The 18,635-nt window shown below is 40.9% G+C and overlaps 1 protein-coding gene across 2 annotated transcripts in view; it reads left to right on the top strand.

Moving 5' to 3' along the window:
• osbpl3b (oxysterol binding protein-like 3b) overlaps nt 1–18,635 on the top strand; it is a 73,777-nt gene that overhangs the window by 21,761 nt on the left and 33,381 nt on the right. For both annotated transcript variants that reach the window (XM_066682505.1, XM_066682504.1), the window contains exon 3: nt 15,492–15,745. In XM_066682505.1, coding sequence (XP_066538602.1) covers nt 15,650–15,745 — 96 coding nt within the window. In that variant the 5' untranslated portion in view covers nt 15,492–15,649. The remainder of the gene's footprint in view (nt 1–15,491; nt 15,746–18,635) is intronic.

The raw sequence follows: 18,635 nt of genomic DNA, 5'->3' as shown, positions 1-18,635 counted from the left end.
AAAATATGAAACATATCCACATATAAGAAATATGCAAATTTCTGTCCCATAACCAAGATACTATTAATAATGTACACTAAAGGTCTATTGTTCTATTGTCAAAACTTTCAAGGATATAAAGTCCATAATCACTCCATCTGCAATAAAGAAAGAAAAGAAAGAGAGAGAAAGGTAGAGAAATAAAGAGAAAAAGTAGAGCCAGAGGTTGCTAGCACATGGCTCATCGTAGGGGCTTAGTCTTTACGAAGACAGATCTTAGTAATGGGTCTGTCCAAGATGTTAGTCTTTGTCTTTATCTTGACTCTGCGGACCAGACCATTCTTGTCTGGAATTGCTTCGATGATCTTGCCCATAATCCAGGAGTTTCTAGGCGCACAGTCATTCACAAGAAGTACAACGTCTCCTTCCTCAAAGTTCTTAGATGCTGTGGCCCAGCGCTGGCGCTCCTGTAGTTGAGGTAGGTACTCCTTAGTCCATCTCTTCCAAAACAAGTTGGACAGATATTGCACCTGTTTCCACCTGCGCCTAGAGTAGAGGTCGTCCTGGTCAAACAATCCTGGAGGCAATGAGGCCGTTGTCTTCAGCAACAACAAATGATTAGGCGTCAAAGCCTGTAAATCATTCGGATCGTTGGATGCCTTGGTGATCGGACGGCTGTTGATGATCGACTCTGCCTCACACAGGACCGTAAGAAGGCCTTCCTCATCAAGGTTCTGTTCTCTCACAGTTGAATTTAGCACTTTTCGGATTGATCGTATCAACCTCTCCCATGCTCCACCGTGATGCGATGCGGTGGGAGGGTTGAACGTCCACTTGATCCCATGCTGGTGGAACAGATGCTGAAAATCTGAGGAGTTCCAATCAGCAATGGCTGCCTTCAGCTCACGATTGGCAGCTACAAAATTTGTCCCATTATCCGAGCGAATCTCTTTCACTTATCCTCTGCGCGCTATAAAGCGCCGAATCGTGTTAATGCACGAATCAGTGTCCAATGACGAGGCCAACTCAATGTGCACTGCACGAATGGCTAAACAAGTGAATATGACTCCATACTTCTTCAAGATAGTTCTTCCTCGCTTGACCTCCAGTGGTCCAAAATAATCCACGCCAACACGCGTGAAAGGTGGGTCATCAGGGATCACTCGCTCTTGTGGAAGATCAGCCATAAGTTGGTGTCCAACTTTCCCATGCAAGCGGCGGCACGTCACACACTTCCCAATCACTTTCCTAATGGCCACGTTGGCGCTTGGAATCCAAAATCTTTGATGCAGCTCAGAGAGCATATGATTGCGCCCTCCATGTCCAGTCTTTAAGTGAATCTGTTGAAGAAGTAAGTCTGTTATGTGAAAGTCTCTGGACAGGATAACTGGCTGCTTGCTACTTTCTGGCATAGCTGCCCGACTCAATCTTCCGCCAACTCGCAACAGGTCATCTTGAAGTACTGGGTTTAGCTTGTACACGTGACTACTGCGCTTCACGCTCTGACCTTTGTGCAAAGCCACAATCTCCTCTGAGTATTTCTCTTTCTGACAGAATTTGATTATGTCAAGTTCTGCTTGCTCCAAGTCTTCCACTGAAAGCTGAGTAGGTCTAATGCTCGCCTTGAAGCGGTCAATCTGGCTTTGGATCAGCTGTTCACATTGAACTGTACTGTTCTCAGTGTCAACAGCACGCAGCTCTTTGCATTTTTGACAGAGGCTTCGCAGCATGGCCTTCAACTTTAGGAACCACGCCATGATTCTTTTCAATTTGATCCAGGATGAGAAGTGGTTGATTATTCTTTTGAATGGAGTTACATTCTCTTCCACTTCCACTCGATTCACTATGACCTTTTTGATCTCAGGATCATCTGATGGAAGTTGTGTGTGGCTCAATGGAGCGTTGGGCCAATTCTCTTCGGGACCATGGAGAAACTCAGGACCAAACACCCATGTGGTGTTCTTCAAGAATTGATCCACTCTTTGCCCTCTAGAGGCGCAGTCGGCTGGATTCACATCAGTGCTGACATGTCTCCACTGCTCCACATCAGAGTTTTTTAGGATAGCCGAAACTCTGTTTGCCACAAATGTGCGGAAACGTGTGTTCTCATTCTGCAGATACCGGAGTACCACCGTACTGTCAGTCCAAAATATTGATTCTGCAATATCCAGTTGAAGCTCTCTTCTTAGAACACCATCCATCTTAATGGCCAACATAGCCGCAATCAATTCCGTCCAGGGAATGGTAGGAGGCCTAAGAGGCGCTACTCTGGACTTGCCCATCATGAATGTGCAGTGCGTCTTATTGTCTGCATTGCGCAGGAAAAGGTAACTGACCGACCCGTACGCATCCTCACTCGCGTCCGCAAAGTGATGTAATTGCGCGAATACGCAACTTCCAAACTATTCAGGCTTGAGACATCTGGCCACTGAGAAATCCTCCAAGGCAGGAAGACTAGCTAGCCAGTCTGTCCACTGCTTCTTCACATGCTCAGGTAAGTCGTCGTCCCATCCAATCTTCAATCTGCATAATTCTTGCAGGATAGCTTTCGCTGGCAAGACTACGGGTGTCAAAAAACCTAATGGATCCTAAACTGAACCAATGACTGAGAGAAGTCCTCTCCTAGTGAATGGGCGATCTCTTATGTTGATCTTGAATTTGAATACGTCTGACACAACACACCAGTTGAGACCGAGAGCCCTCTCCATAGGTAGTTCGTCATGATCCAGATCCAACGTTTTTATTTCTGTTGCTAATTCAGACTTGGGAATGGAGTCAAGCACTTTCCGTCGGTTGCTCACCCATTTGGTGAGACGGAAGCCTCCTTTGGCACAGATCTTCATGAGGTCTTGGCATATGGATACAGCTGCCTCCGCTGTAGCGACAGACTTGAGGCAGTCATCTACGTAAAAGTTCTGTAAGATAGTTTGAACTACTTCGGGTCTGAACTGCCCACTCTGATCTTCAGCACACCTCCTCAAAGCAAAGCTGGCGCAACTCGGTGAGAATGTGGCCCCAAATAGATATACAGTCATCTTTTGCTCCGTCAACGTCCGGTTGCAGTCACCGTCTGTCCACCAGAGGAACTTGAGCAGGTCAGAGTCTTCCTCAGACACCTTAACTTGGTGGAACATTGCTTCCACGTCTGCCATAAACGCAACATGCTCTTGTCTGAATCGTATCACAACACCAATCAGACTGCTGGTCAAGTCTGGACCCTGAAGGAGCTGGTTGTTCAGGGATGTGCCTTGATACGATGCTGCACAATCGAAAACAACCCTTAGTGTCTGTTTCACAGGGTGGTATATGGCGTGATGTGGTATATACCACACCTTCCCTTCTTTGTGTATCAGTTCGTCCTCTGAAAGTTGCACTGCATAGCCCTTCTTTATCAGGTCTTCCATAAAGTCTGTATACTCCTGTCTGTAGCTGTCGTTTCGGAGAAACTTCCGCTTTAGGTTTTGTGCTCGCTGTTCAGCTATTGGTCGATTGTTTGGCATGTGAACCAATCTGTTCTTGAGTGGTAGACATAAAGAGTAGTGACCATCAATCAGTGCAGCAGATTCCGTGACCATGTCCATGAACTGATGGTCTTCCCTGGACATCTCCACTTCTTCATGTTTTCCACATTCCGGAAAATCCACCTTGAACTGTTGTAGCCACAGGTTCTCCAAACTGCTGACTGATATGCGGTTTGCTGTTGTCCTCTTTAGCCTTCCTTTGTTTTCACTGCTACATGTTTCCCTCAAAGGCCCGTTTACAGTCCAGCCTAGCTTGGTTCGCACGGCGTATGGCCCTTCACCGACACTGTTCACCAACTCCCATGGCTCCATAGCTTTGGGCACATTTGCTCCTATGAGCAATCCAATGTCGGCTTCGATATGAGGTAAGTGTATTCCTTTAAGGCAGGTCCACCTTTCAAGATCCTTTTGTTTCGGTATGTTTTCTTTCCCAACAGGTATGGCTTTCTGCGAGAAAACGTCTGGAAGATCGATGAACTCCTCACCGGACAAACTGCTGACTTCCAAGGCTGACACTATGTGAGTACAAACAGGTTTCTCTTCGTTCATAGTTCTCAGCAGTATGTCGGTCTTTCTTCCAGTGAGCTTCAACTTCTTCATCAATGCTTCGGTACAGAATGTGGCGGAGCTTCCTGGGTCCAAGAAGGCGTACGTCCGCACCACTGCGTTTCTCCTCTTGGCTTTGACCTGGACAGGAACGATAGCCAGCGTACAGTCGTCTTCCCCGGCCCCAATCAGCTCACCACCTTCATACTCTGCAGCAATGAAGGCACTGAGGATAGTTTGTGTTTCACAACTCTGTGTCTCCTTTTTTGTTTCAGCACCGATGCCCCTTTTCTTTATGTGCAGCAACGTTGGATGCGTTAGCGAACACACCTGACAGCTGACTTTTGACTTGCAGGATTTACTCATGTGGCCTTGCTTTAAGCAGCCAAAACAACATCCTTTGCTCTTCAGGAAGTCTATCTTCTCGTTGTGTGGCTTGCTTTTAAGCTTAGTACACGAGTCCAAGTTGTGTTCACCGTCACAAAAGAGACACGTATTTGTGGCAGTCATCTCTGAATCCATGTTTTCCTTTGACTTTGTGTTTTCCTCCTGTTTGTCCAAATGTTTAGCACTTATAGTGAATGACTTCTTAATTATGCCTTTCTTCTGCTCTTTGTTATTGTTTTGCTTAGGTGTAGGTGCTTTAAATGTTGTGCTATCTCTTATGTCTCCGAAGACTGGGTGCAGTGCGATCTTGGCTTGTTTGTTAATAAACTCCACCAAATCCTTGAACTTGATTCTCTTGTCAGCTTGCTCTTGCACACCAAATACAACACCCCTCCACCTTTTACGTAGCTTATAAGGAAGCTTCAAAACAATGGCCTTTAAATTCGCAAACATTATCAATCTCCTCCATGTAACTCACTTCAGTCATGGTGTTGAGGCATGCTGTCAGAAAGAGTGAAAAGGCGTTCAGTGAGTCAACATCCTCCGGCTTGATAGGCGTCCAGTTTACTACCTTGTTCATGTAGGCTACAGCAATCTTGTAATCGTTGCCGAAGTGTCCTTCAGTAACCTCTTTGCTTTCGGGTAGCCTTCGTCTGGCTTCATATGAAGGCAGCTCTTTATCAACTCTTTAGGTTGACCACACGTAAACTGCTCTAGAAAATAGAGACGATCCTTAGGGCTTTCAGTGCGTGATTCTACACCATGTTCAAATGCCCTTACAAATGCGTTGTACTCAAGGGGGTCACCACTAAAGGTGGGAATGTCTAATGGTGGCAGGGTCATCATTTTCTGTTGCTTCACCATCAACTCAGTTATTGTATTCTGACGAGTCATAACACTGCAGAGTGTTTCAACTGCATGGTCATCTGCTACAGGTGTAGCTGTAGGCTGCCGTGTGCCAATAAGCTGTGGCTGCTGTGCACCAATGGACTGAATGTGCTGTGCAGCAATAGGCTGAGGCTGCAGTGGGATGAACTGATCATGTGCACTTGTATTGTCAGTGACTGGATTTCGACTTACGGGCAGTTGAATATATCCAGACTCAATTGTTAATGAATGACGTGATGAATGGCGTGATGCATGGCTCACTTGTGAAAAGCATTCATTTTCATAATTTTCTAAAACTTTTATTTTTGCATCCATTGCTGCAATAAGTGTTTGCAGATCTAATTGTTCTTTTTTAACTTTTATTTCAGCTTCTTGGCGTTTTAATTCAGCTTCTAATTGTTCTCTTTTTGCTTTTAATTCAGCTTCTTGCAACTGTAAATCTTGTTTTTGTTGCAAAGTTGTTGCCTCTGCGAGCAATGTAGCTTTCTCCATCTCTGCTTTAAGCTTAAGTTTTGAAGAAGTGGTGGATACTCTGCTTCCAGCTATTGTCTCGCGCCCTTTACTCCTCTTGCTCGAGGCAACCGATACAGCAGACGCGCTGTCAGAAGGACGAATTTCGGCGTCACAGCGTCTTGCTTGCTCAGCGCGAGCCGCAGCTGCTTTAATCCACACTTCCGCATGTTCAATGAACCCCTGCATTCGGCTCGCATTTGGGTTAAACCACGAATTTTGGTCCCTCTTAAACTCTTCCTCATTCATTAATTGTTGCAGACCATCGTTTATCTTACACAACTCACCGAATGAATCTTTAAAGTCCACGCGCAATTTCTGTTTAACTGTGTCCACGTTACCATCGAATTCCATTAACGTTTCAATCCGGTTAATTTGGCTAGTTAGATGGCCTAGGTTAGCTTTCCTTGACTGTGTAAAGCGGTGTAGCTTGTCTTCAACGGCTTTCTCTGTCATTTTCGATTCTCTTTTTCCACTAGTTAACTGTTCAGTAACTTCATGCAAAATAGCAAACTTCCGAAATAACACACAAGTTGCAGCTTACCAACATAATCATCCACTCGTCTCGTGATTAGTTACTGTCCATCCAGTGTTCACAGCTACTCTTCTCGCTTTGATAAAACGTTGTCCAACGTTTCCACAGTTTCCACGAGTCCGTTGTCCTTTCCAATTCCTTCTCCACACGAAGCAGAAGGTTTTCTGACTAAAGTTGTAGGGTATTCTACACAAAATCTTTCTAGGTTGGAGCTTTGTGGCTGACGCGTGTTTCAGGATCCAAAAAGAAAACAAAACGATATCCTCAACCAAAGTCACGTTTTGTATTTTTATTTAAAACAAAAAAGATAACAAAAAACAAAACGAATACAAACGAAATTGTGCCTCTTAAGCTTCCACTAATGTAAATTATAATCACTCCACAGCATGACTACGGACACAACACGACATGGCACGGTCAGAAAACCGTGAGGCACCAACCTTCCTTCTCCCGTGTCAATCTAACCACACTGTCCCCTGTGCACCGTGCACCTTGCCTGATTAAAGGTCAACTATGTAACTTCCTGTAATTATTCTAAATCCACATTTTAACCTTTTACATATGTTTTTTAACTTAAATTATTAAATATAAATATTAAAAAAATATATACAAATATTTTATCAATATGACATTATACTATAAAATATGAAATACACATAATATGGGGCAAATTCAAAACTAGGCACAAAATAGGCATCTGGCGCCTACAACTTGGGTTTTCTCTGAGTGCTCTAGTGTCCTCCCACAGCTCAGTAACACACACTAGTAAGTAGACTGGTCATGCAAAATTGTCCGTAGGTGTGAATGTGTGGTGCCTGTGATGGACTGGAGCCCTGTACGGGATGTGCTCCAGACCCACCTTGACTCTGAATTGTATATGATTTTGCAGACAATAAATAAATGAATGAGAGAAAAATAATTTACATAGAAAATGAAGAATTCAACAGTGCAAAAGTACACTGTTACAACACAGGTACATATATCATATAATAAATACTGAGAAACACTTTATTTCCATATGACATGGCAAGGATTTGCTACATCAGCCATGACGCAGAAATTCTAAAAAAAATAAAAGAATAGATTCTTAAAAAAAAAACCAACAACAACAAAAAATACTCGAATTGTAAGATTTTAGTGTAGAGTCTAATTTTTCTTTTCAAACACGTGATGCCTAGAATAGAATAGTCATCATTATTACATCATTTCATTCATTCTTCACCTCTTCAAACCTTCACATAATCAACACAACAGCAACAGTAATCCAAATTACACCCCATGCAGGTTTCACATCTTTCATCTTCACATTAATGTATCTTTGTGGCATAATGTAAATTAACATCCAACTGCTGATTATGTGGAATCTGTCTGCGTCCTTGTAAGTGCCATCATGTTTGTCTTTTCAACTGCAATAAATCAATAAAAAATGCTCAATTAACAAAGATAAACTGCATACTTCAAGACAGTTAATCCTATGAACTATAAACATTAGCAGGAGAATGTAATTGCATTTATTCACACAGCACATAATCATGACAGGTTCTGCTGTCTGTTCTGGGTCAAACATTCCTCCCATCAAACCAAATCACTATATTTATTTGTATAGTGATATTTACAACTGATGTTGTAACACAGCAACTTCGCAGAATTCCATGTACCTACCATCCTATGGTCAATCTACCTACAAATTATTGAGAGAAATCATTCCTAAGAGCGCAAATATTTGCTGTGTAATTTATCATAATAACAGTAAAGACAGTTAATATTGTCATCATTGCCTACACTTAACAGCATTTCGTAAAATTAATTGCAGACCCCAGACATTTCTGGCTGATTTTGGTTCAGGAGGTTTTTGACCAAAATCATTCTGATCACTGTGGGCTGATCAGAGAATGTATTTTAAGCCGTGGTGATCATCAATGTCCTCCTCCTCTGGAGCAGCGCTGGCTTTAGAGCAGCATAAGTCATCCCTCAAACACTGTCATCTCAGTAAACACGGCTCTGGCCCAGTGGGCCACACTTTCTATGCTGTAATTGACAGAGGCCAGAGCTGTGACTCACACCCGGGGCATGATGAGAGAGCGCCGGCGGTCAGCAGATGCTGCAGGCACTTCAGTATGTTTTTGTTTTTTTTTCTCTGGAGCGCTGATCCAGTACCAGCTGTCCCTGCTGTATCATCATTAAACAACAAGCAAGTCTGCATTCAGCTCAAGAAAGTCACCTTCTACAAACACCTTCACTCCACAGGCCACGTTGTCTTAAGGTGTGGAGGAAAACCAGTCCAACTTTCACTTACACTGCTGAGGGAGGAGTAAATTGGCGTGGACAGAGCTCAGACTCAGTGGAGCAAAGGACACACTGTTTCTCTCTTTCTGTTAGAGATGTGGCAAACTGCAGAAACTGCTTCTAACAAGGCTCTCACTGTTCAGCCTGCAGTTCAGCAGTTCTCATGACTGTTTGAGCTTCATGTAGCCGGATATGATTGCATTTTTTTCATTTAGTCCTTCATCACATTGGCATAAACACTCACTGTGTGTTAAATATAATGGTTTTGTGTGGAGCTGCTAATGAGCAATGAGAAGGTCATGCTCTGGAATCAATTAACCTATAAATATCATGTTGGATTTTCACAATAAAAATAGCATTCAAACACATTTTAATATCAGTAATTGCTTCTCCCTGATCAGGATCATTATGGATCTGGGGCCTACCTGGAGTCGTTGGACACAAGGCATCACAACACATCAGTTCATCACAGGGCCTTACACACTCACACAACAATCACTGTCACACTCAAATCTGTGGAAAACTTTGCAGAGCCAGTCTAACAAACAGCATGTGTTTTGGAATTGTATGGAAGGAAAAACACAAAGACACTCATAAGCATGCATGGTGACCCAGATTTTTTAAAATTTATCTGGAGGAGCTGTACGTGTGAACATAAAGGTCTGTAAGATTTCTACCAGACATTACCCAGACTTTATCCTGCCAGCACCTTATTACAAATTCCGGGTAATGGTCCAGAGAATCATACCGTTTTCATACATGTAAACTGTAATAGACAGTGACCCAAGGCGAGGATCGAAACTAGGACCCCAAGACCCTAGAGCTGTGTGGCAGTGACACTACCTGTAACACCATCGTGCCACCCTGCTAATGTCAATACAATGGAGCCAAATTTAGTAAATGTTTACTTGCTTATTCGCATTTGAATATCAAAAATCTAGAATGCTTTCTTGGGAATATATTCCACAAAATCAAGTGGAATTTTTCATAATTTTTTTTTCTATGACTGTGATATGGTAGTTCGGTAAATGTTTAGATTACTGTATCAGAATCAGTAACAGCAGCTTAATTTCAGTTAGGCCTTGATGGGAATAAGACTAGGCTAGAATAAGCTAGTGGACATTGATTGTTGTAATTGTGTGAGGGATATCCTAGCGATCTGGGCCTAAACAACTGGTTATTCATAAACAATGAAACACGTATCTCTATCCCTGATTAAAATGCATCACACCTGTAATCTAATTCATTGTGTGATTTCTGTTAAGCCTAACTGGCGGTTATGTCAACCCACAGCAGCTGCTGAGCGCCAGATTATATTTCATTTACTGTTCTGTACTTGCAAGTGGCAGACCATGGCTTGAGTATTTCAGCAGTTAAACTAACAAATTCTCAAGGTCCTGGACACCCCAGCAGCTGGTTTGTCCACACTGCGGTTAGCACTGTGAGATTTTGGCAATTACTGCAGCCTGCAACTGCATCCCTTTGATTATCAGCCTGTTTATTGTAGAACCTGTGGCAGGAGAGATGGTGCTAATGAGCAAAGGGCTGCAACGGCACATTTAATTCTGCTTTTTCTCTTAGTCTCTCTTTGCTCTCCATAATTGTCTATGCTCCCTCACTGTATTTTATTTATCAGTATGTGGTGTACTCAGTAGAAAAGGACAAGGGATTAGATATATAAAGATGTGAACCTCGGTTGATATGCTGGTACATGCACTGTAGGAAAACACAAAAAACTGTACATTTTGAAAAGAATATAGTGATTAAAATATATTTCATAGTGCACATAATATTTGAATCACTCACTCACTCATGTTTAAAAATGCTCCTCATTTTTTTATTTCCAACATATCAGACTGGCATTGCCTTATATTGTATACGAATTGTGATGATTGTGATGTTATATTTTTTGCCATTACTCACCACTATGTGTGTGTGTGATTGTGTGTATGTGCTACTGGGTTGGGCCCCTTGCTATGACACAGGACCTTTGACATCTCTCTTATCTTCAGGGACATTCTCACAGCTCTCTTACTGCTCATGCCTCTGCCACTTGTGTTTGGTCAGGGCTTTGTGCTGGTTATTTTTAGCCTCATTTGCTTGGCGCTTAGCTTTCAAAAGAAACAAGTTCTACCTGCCGGTTGTGACGGACGGACATATTGAATTACAGTGCTGCAGACGCAAACAGAGCTGCCACTCACCCTACCTGAGCCCCTAATTACATCAGTGTCTGTGTGTGATGGGCTGCGAGAGGCGGGCCGCCCTGGAGCTTGACCTCCACTATACTGAATCTCTATTTAACCTTTACGTGATGCTCGTCACCTCAGTGCTTTCAGTCATTTGAACTACATGAATAAACAGCTCCTGGGCTTAGTTCTGATACAAGTGAAAGGGCTTCAGAATGTTCCAATCTGAATCTGTGGGCCATTTTCTGCATTGTGATGATTATATGAATGAGACAAGTGAGGTTGAGGGGTAACTGCTGCATTATTTCATTCTTTCTACAATTTTATGTTCTGTAATACAGACAAATATTTTGGTGTATATTTTTATGGATACATATTTTCTTTTCCTAGAAAATTTCTATAGAATTATAGTTGATTTGTGAGTATGCCTGTGACACATACTGTATGGTTGTTTGTGTGTGTGTGTGTTTGTATAATTGATAGCTTGTGTTGGGGGTACTGTTGATGAGTCCTGCCTCTATTTGCCTTGAGCCCATATAAATCTTTCATCATCACCGGCTGTTAGAGAGATCTAACTTTGTCTGGCGTTACATTTATTCCCTGGAGAAGTTCAGTTTTTTACAGCAGTTTCCAGTATGAGTCTTTCTTCACATACAGATTAATATAGAATTCTTTTCAAACTTGCTCAGAATAAAAGATTGTGGAAAGCTGAAGTCAAAGTCATCTGACTCGTCCAGGCTTTAGTACAGATGAGTTTTCTGTGGCACTTCAAATTCTTTTCACTGCTTTTCTACAGAAAAGTCTTACCAACTGAGGGACAGGGTTAACTGTCTTCCATTTTAATCTTCCCAATATATGGCAAAGGGCCAGGTTACATTTAACACTTAAAAAAAAAAACATGGGTGTGTGCGTCAATGTATGTGTATGGGTGTGTTTGTTTTCATGTATTTTCAAGTTCCTCTCCTTGAAATGCAAATACTATAAAATTTCTTTTAGACAAGCTAAATGATATAGTCACTTCCCAATTAAAAACATGCATCTCTATTCTTGCAGATTTTTATTTCCCTACATCATTTAATAACAAGCTGTCCTTTAAATGACTTTCACATTCATTGAAATTTAGGATGTACTTCCTTCTCATATATGTGTGTGTGTGTGTGTGTGTGTGTGTGTGTGTGTGTGTGTGTGTGTGTGTGTGTGTTTGTGAGCATTTGTGAAGTAGAAGTGTTATTATCAGAACAGGAATGAATAAATGATTGGCCAGGCACAAAGTGGCAGCTGCTTTCCGCTGGCTTTAAAGAGGAGCTTACTGAGTTGGGGAGTATGGAGCTGTGAGTGTGGTTTACACTCTGCCTGGAGTGTGTGTTTACCGGAAGAGCTGTGTCTCCTCTGCTGTGTAAAGAGGCCTCACGCCGCCGCTGTAATTAGCCTGATCGCGTATTGCTCTGTCTGTGGCTTGGGAAGTTGCTTTGAGAGAAGCTGAAACAATCACCCCATGCTGCCTGCCGCAGATGAAAGGCAACCTGCCGCCACGCTCTGGAGAAGCAAATGAACCTCAGAGGAAAGTGGCCATCTGGCTCACTGCATAGCTAAACACCACACTCTAAACCTGGCATTTTCTCCTCCGGTGCTTAAAGACATAGTCCAGCGTTTTTTAGACACTCTGCTCCATCTGTAGTCTAGGAGCAATTACCATAGTCAGGTCATTTTTTGATAAATTAAGTTAAATGTACACTGTCAGAAAAAAGGTACTCTACAGGTACGTTATTGTTACTAAAGTTACAAACAGCATAAATTTCAAGGCACAACTGTGATTTTAGAGTACAGTTGTGTTCCCTAAAGGTAAAATATATCCTGAAGTCTAAATTTGGCCTATGAAATCAACACAATTATAAAATCTACACTTACTATAGATAGTGGCACAATAATGTTCCCTAACTAAAAGAACTGAATATGTACCTTTGAGGGTAGCACAACTGTGACAGATTGTTCTGAGAGTGTATAGGTTGTCCATGGGCCACATGAGTATCATAAACCATTTGTGATGTAAACCTACATCAACAGCTATGAAGCTGTATTGTAAACAAAGCATGATTTTTCAGGAAAGAAACTTCAGTCAGTTTCAACTTAAAAACTGATGCTTGTTGGAAAAGGAAGCCTTTATATAGGCTTAACATCGATCTTTTAATGAATACACAAAAACACATCATAATATCCATGGTAATGTGCAGTATACTACATTCTTTACATATTTTATAAATGTATATTTTACATATAATTTCTGTCATGACAAACTTTTATCCCTATTTTATTTGTCATTTTTGGAATAATAAATTGCTTCCTTGACATCCAGTAAAAATATATTTTGGAGAATATTTTATTTTGCAACATTTACATTTTAGGACCTTTTGTTCTGGATTTGCTTAACTAGAGGAGAACTAGCAATTTAGTTATTGTCTGAAAAGTAGATTTCATCTTTTATTCATTGACCTTGTCAGTGAATATGAATGGATATGAATGTCACTGAGTATCTTTCAAGTTGTATTGCTTCATAAGTGAGACCATGTGCATGAATATTAGGGCCTTAATATCATACAGTGTGTGACTACTAATATTTTTATGCTTTAAACATCATTATAACACTGTACCACACCATCATCTGTTGCCTTCCTTTGAGTCTCTGTTGTTGCAGCAATGAAACTGAATGGACCTGAATGAAGGCTATTATAGATTGCCATATGGAGAGATTGTGAGGTTAAGATGGGTTAATAATGTTCAGTGTTTGGCTACACACCACTTCCTTTATCCTTTTCCTCAGCTTTTGTGTGCAGTATAAAACATCTATGTAACTGAAGTGTATACCCAGAGTGAGCAGAGGGGGAGGTGGAGTCCTTTGAAAATCAATGAATTTGGTTCCAACAGGATCAACTATTTTTGGTATCCATGCTAAATTTAGCATGTAACTTTTAACTGATTTTTTGTGAAAATTACATGTCGTTGATCTGCAGCTTGCTTGCTAATGCCCTTTTATTAGTTGACACTTTAGTTTTCATTATTATTACCACAAAAGTACCATAATTATAGTGTAATATATGCAGCTAAAAGATGGCAGGATTTTTTAGGTTTTATAAGTTTGATATCATTATATTTAAACTAAGAAATCTAGTCAAATTTTGAACAGTGAACACTTCTGTGCTGTTGTCCTGAATTAAAACAAATAGTGTTTTTTATTGGTTCCCTAGAGATCTGTGTGTCTGAGATGTTTATGTATATTGTTGGGGAACTCATGAAGGTAATTATCAGTGCAGTGGCAATAATAAGACCATAATGCTAAAATGCAATGTCAGCTAAATCGGTTCAAATCTAAAATTGAAACTCAAAAATACTGACAACACATAATTTCATATTGTAATAAAAATAAAACATTATTGTGCTCTGATTGCAAACAATGGTAAAATTTAATTATGGGCAGGGCCTGATAAGTGGTCAGGGCTAGTGCAGTTGGTGGAGATGACGATGATGATGGCTCTCGAAATCCTTATGTGCACAAAGGTGTGTGTGTGTGTGTGTGTGTGTGTGTGTGTGTGTGTGTGTGTGTGTGTGTGTGTGTGTCAGGTGCGCTCCCCTGGTGTGGTTGTGGCGAATAGGGGGAAGAGGCTAATGGGAAAGCTCACAGCCTTGTTAGTGCTAGGTGACTCATCCATTGCTTCCACATACAGAGGAAATAAAATGAAGGGGCCTATTGGCTCACAGAGCTCCTAATCTAATTAACCTCACAGCAGAGGGAGAACAGAGAGAGCGAGAGAGAGAGAGAGAGAGAGAGAGAGAGAGAGAAAGAGAGAGCGAGAGAGAGAGAGAGAGAGAGAGAGTGTGTTAGCATTTGTATGTATTGGGTGACAGGTCTGTGTAGAATTAAATGAAGGAAAGTGCTGGGGCAGTTATTGAAAATTTTCAATTAAACACGTAGTGTAGATTACAGTACAGTTCCTAGGGTGATCTTAATTCCAGACTCAGCACTAAACCAAAAATTATAGCACATGATTACACACTCCAGTTCATTCCAGCATTTAATGCTTATTGTATGAAACCTCAAAACATAATAATATTAAAATTTTAGTTTAAATTACATATTCAAACAATTTTGGTTACTATTGGCTTCTGGTCATTTTAGCAGCATTAACATTATAGTTCTATCCACCTAGCTTCAGTGGGAAATAAGGTGTTTTATTTGAAATGTCAGAATTCTGAGTTCCATGTAAAAAATGTCAACCTGAACTACCCACAATTTGAATTTCCTACTTGGAAAATCAGGAAAGCCTCACCAACCACAATTTCAGAATCCAAGATGGCTGCCCACATATCAACAAAGCAGTAGTATCATACACTTTAACGCATTTCTATATTTTTGTGTCTCATTAAACATGCATTAGATATATCAGAGATGTCAGAAAGTCAAAGGAAAGACTGCAAGACCCTTCAAACAAGTCACATAGTCCTTGGCCTTGCTGTATATGAAACATTTTATCCATGCAGCCATACATTGGTGTGTGCTGGATATACAGTTAGGAGTGCACTGAAGGTGATAGCTATTGTGTACTGTGTATTGTTATTCTCACTTTTGTTCGCGCTCTCTCTCCCTCTCTGTGTCCACAGTGTTGCACCATGACCATGTCAGAGCTTCTGATGTAAGTTGACCTGCATGGAGATCTACATCAGAGTCTGACCCACTCTCTCCCTCTCCCGTCTCTATTTTCCTTTCCGCCCCACCCCACCCAAACAAACACTCTGCCTCTGTTTTGTGGAAGTGAGGAATGAGCTCAGAGGAGAAGAGCTCCACTATGTCCCAGAAGATTTCCTCTCCATCTCGCAGCAACAGCAGCTCCTCCTCCAAACATGACAGCCGACAGGTAAGAGTACAAGTGTATTTGTGTGTTTGTGTGTGTGTGTGTGTGTGTGTGTGTGTGTGTGAGAGAGAGAGAGAGAGAGAGAGAGAGAGAGAGAGAGAGAGAGAGAGAGAGAAGAGAGAGAGAGAGAGAGCACAATTATTGATTTGATTGCTCTTTCTCTTTTTTCTGCATCAGAGATACAATGTCATTTCTGAATTGACCATTTTTCAATGGAATTTAAAAGTATGATTCCATAGTAATAGTGGTCCATAGGAGTCTATATGAAACATAAACTTCAGTTACTCATAATTATGGAGAGAACAGTCAGAATTGGTCAAGGTTAGAAATGTATGGTTTTTGCTCAGAGCAAGACAGTGACTGTTTAATACATTTGTATTCCATCTATCTTGTAATTTGGATTTCGGAGCTGGGGATGATGTCACACCCATGCTGACCTCATTCCTGGTAAACATTCAGAAAACGCTGTGTCCTAGATTTTCATTGTTAGCTTGTTCCAAGTTAGCTTTGTTAACTATGGTTAATAACAACACATTATGTGATTTTTTACACATCCAAACACAGTGGAAACTGTGTGTATGGACAGTATTGTGTGAACAATTGATTTAATGAGAAATAAATAGATAGAGGCCTTAACAAACTGTATGATACTACAGCATTTACACACTGTTGATGTGTGGGCAGCCATCTTGGATTCTGAACTCAGGGTTAGTGAGGCTCTCCTGACTTTTTATGAGTAGGAAAACTGACTTGTGGATACATTCCAGTTGAAATTTCCTACTTGGAACTTGAACATTCTGACATACGAGTTCAAATGGAACACAGCAAGTCTCTGTTCAGCATCGATATGTTTGTAACAAACTTATAATCACATTGATTAAATGACAATAATGCAGCAGTTCACATCACCTCTCCACTGTTTTTATAGAGAATATGGAAAATACTAATGGTGCAGCATTCACATGCCAAAACATAGCTGCTGCAACATTTTAGGTTGGAATGGAAGTTTCCCATAAAGAAGTGTTGCCTCTTGGAAATTTAAACAGTAAACATTTGGATTGTCAAAAATAATATAGAACAAAAATAATATAGAATAATACAGAACTTACATCAAAACTGAATCATCACTTTTTTTAACATAACCATTAACAGCTATGAGCTTTCAGCTACTTTTGCATTTAAAACCCGCAGTGAGTCTTTTCCGGGCCCAGTTCTAGACCAACACCCTTTAATCTGAAATGCCTTTGGCTGCTTAGAGATGGATTTAAGAAAATCTTTGTTTCACACTTACCCTTAAACAGAGAAAAACAAATATACATGCTGAAGATATACGATTTTTGAGATCTGAAATTGAACCCAATCCTGTCTCAGGCCATATCTCTCCCTCTCTCTGCTGAATGCTACATATCATATTAATTAATTACCAAATTCTATAGCTTATTGTATGATATGCCTTAAGACTACTAACTGGATAATATGACTGGAGTTTAAGGATTCATGATCAGATGGCTGAGAGCGATACTGTGTTTATTCTCTGGTATGAATGCATGGTAAATGTTTTTGAAAATGTGTATAAAACAGATAAGCACATTTTATCTGACCTAATTTCCCAGCTGTGCTCTGCTGAGTTATGCTGTGTTCACATCAGTTTCCAGAGCCTTCACTAATGAGACCTTGCTACATTTGTCCAGAGAAAACTGTGCTTTTTAGAGAAACCTACACCATTCCCTGACCACTACTCTTCAAAAAAGGCGATAAAGATGTCTTTGCCAGTATAGTAGTCTGTGTGGATGTCAGGCTTTTGTGTTATGTTCAGATTGAGCCAAAAGTGAACAGATTTTTAGGTTTTTCTTCTGAAGTCTGAAATTATTGAATGATTGTGAATTCTGTGGTCTGAGGTCAATTCTGAGAAATTTTAATCTAAAATCTACCCAATTACCCTCTGCTCTAAACCACTGGATTAATCAGCCTTTAGAGGACAGTGTGGATATACTGACATTGCCTGCTACTAAATAAATCTGAGAATATTGCAGATAAAATCCAATATTTCTATTTTTTCTGAGGTTTATTTGATGTTCACACATAATTAAAAAAGCATCACTGTGATTTCTCAAGCAATGTATCAATTCATTTTTGACAAATAAATTAATGCTCCATTTGCAAGGGGCACAGAAACACTGCATAATGTTTACCATCCTAGTGGCATTTAATTCAGTTACATACTATATCAGCATTTTTGTTTATCCACATTTTGAATGATGACTGGTGTGTATGTATGTGTGTGTGAGTGTGTGTGTGTGTGTGTGTGTGTGTGTGTGTGTGTGTGTGTGCGTGTGTGTGTGTGTGTGTGTGTGAGAGAGAGAGAGAGAGAGAGAGAGAGAGAGAGAGAGAGAGTATATAAATGAGAGTGTGCCTGTGCATACCTCAGAGAACTCAGGAGTGAATGTGTCCTTCTCAGCTGGACACACTGTCCTGAATATGCAATGGTAATCTCTAAGCTCATGGCTTGGTCACATTATAAAGCTCATTACTCCTAAAGGCACAGACACACTCACACCCACACACACACATTTCTCTCACTCTAATCTACAACTCTCTCTAATCTAAAAATCAAAAATTTTTAAACTTGAAAAAAATGATAAAAAATCATTTTTATTCATTCATTATCTGTAACCGCTTATCCAGTTCAGGGTCACGGTGGGTCCTGGAATCATTGGGCACAAGGCAGGAACACACCCTGGAGGGGGCGCCAGTCCTTCACAGGACAACACACACACTCACACATTCACTCACACACACACTTTTGAGTCGCCAATCCACCTACCAATGGGTGTTTTTGGACTGTGGGAGGAAACCGGAGCACCCGGAGGAAACCCACACGGACATGGGGAGA

Source organism: Hoplias malabaricus, chromosome 10 (genome assembly GCF_029633855.1).
Source record: "Hoplias malabaricus isolate fHopMal1 chromosome 10, fHopMal1.hap1, whole genome shotgun sequence".
NCBI lineage: Eukaryota > Metazoa > Chordata > Actinopteri > Characiformes > Erythrinidae > Hoplias > Hoplias malabaricus.
This window is presented reverse-complemented; position numbering and strand designations above follow the sequence as displayed.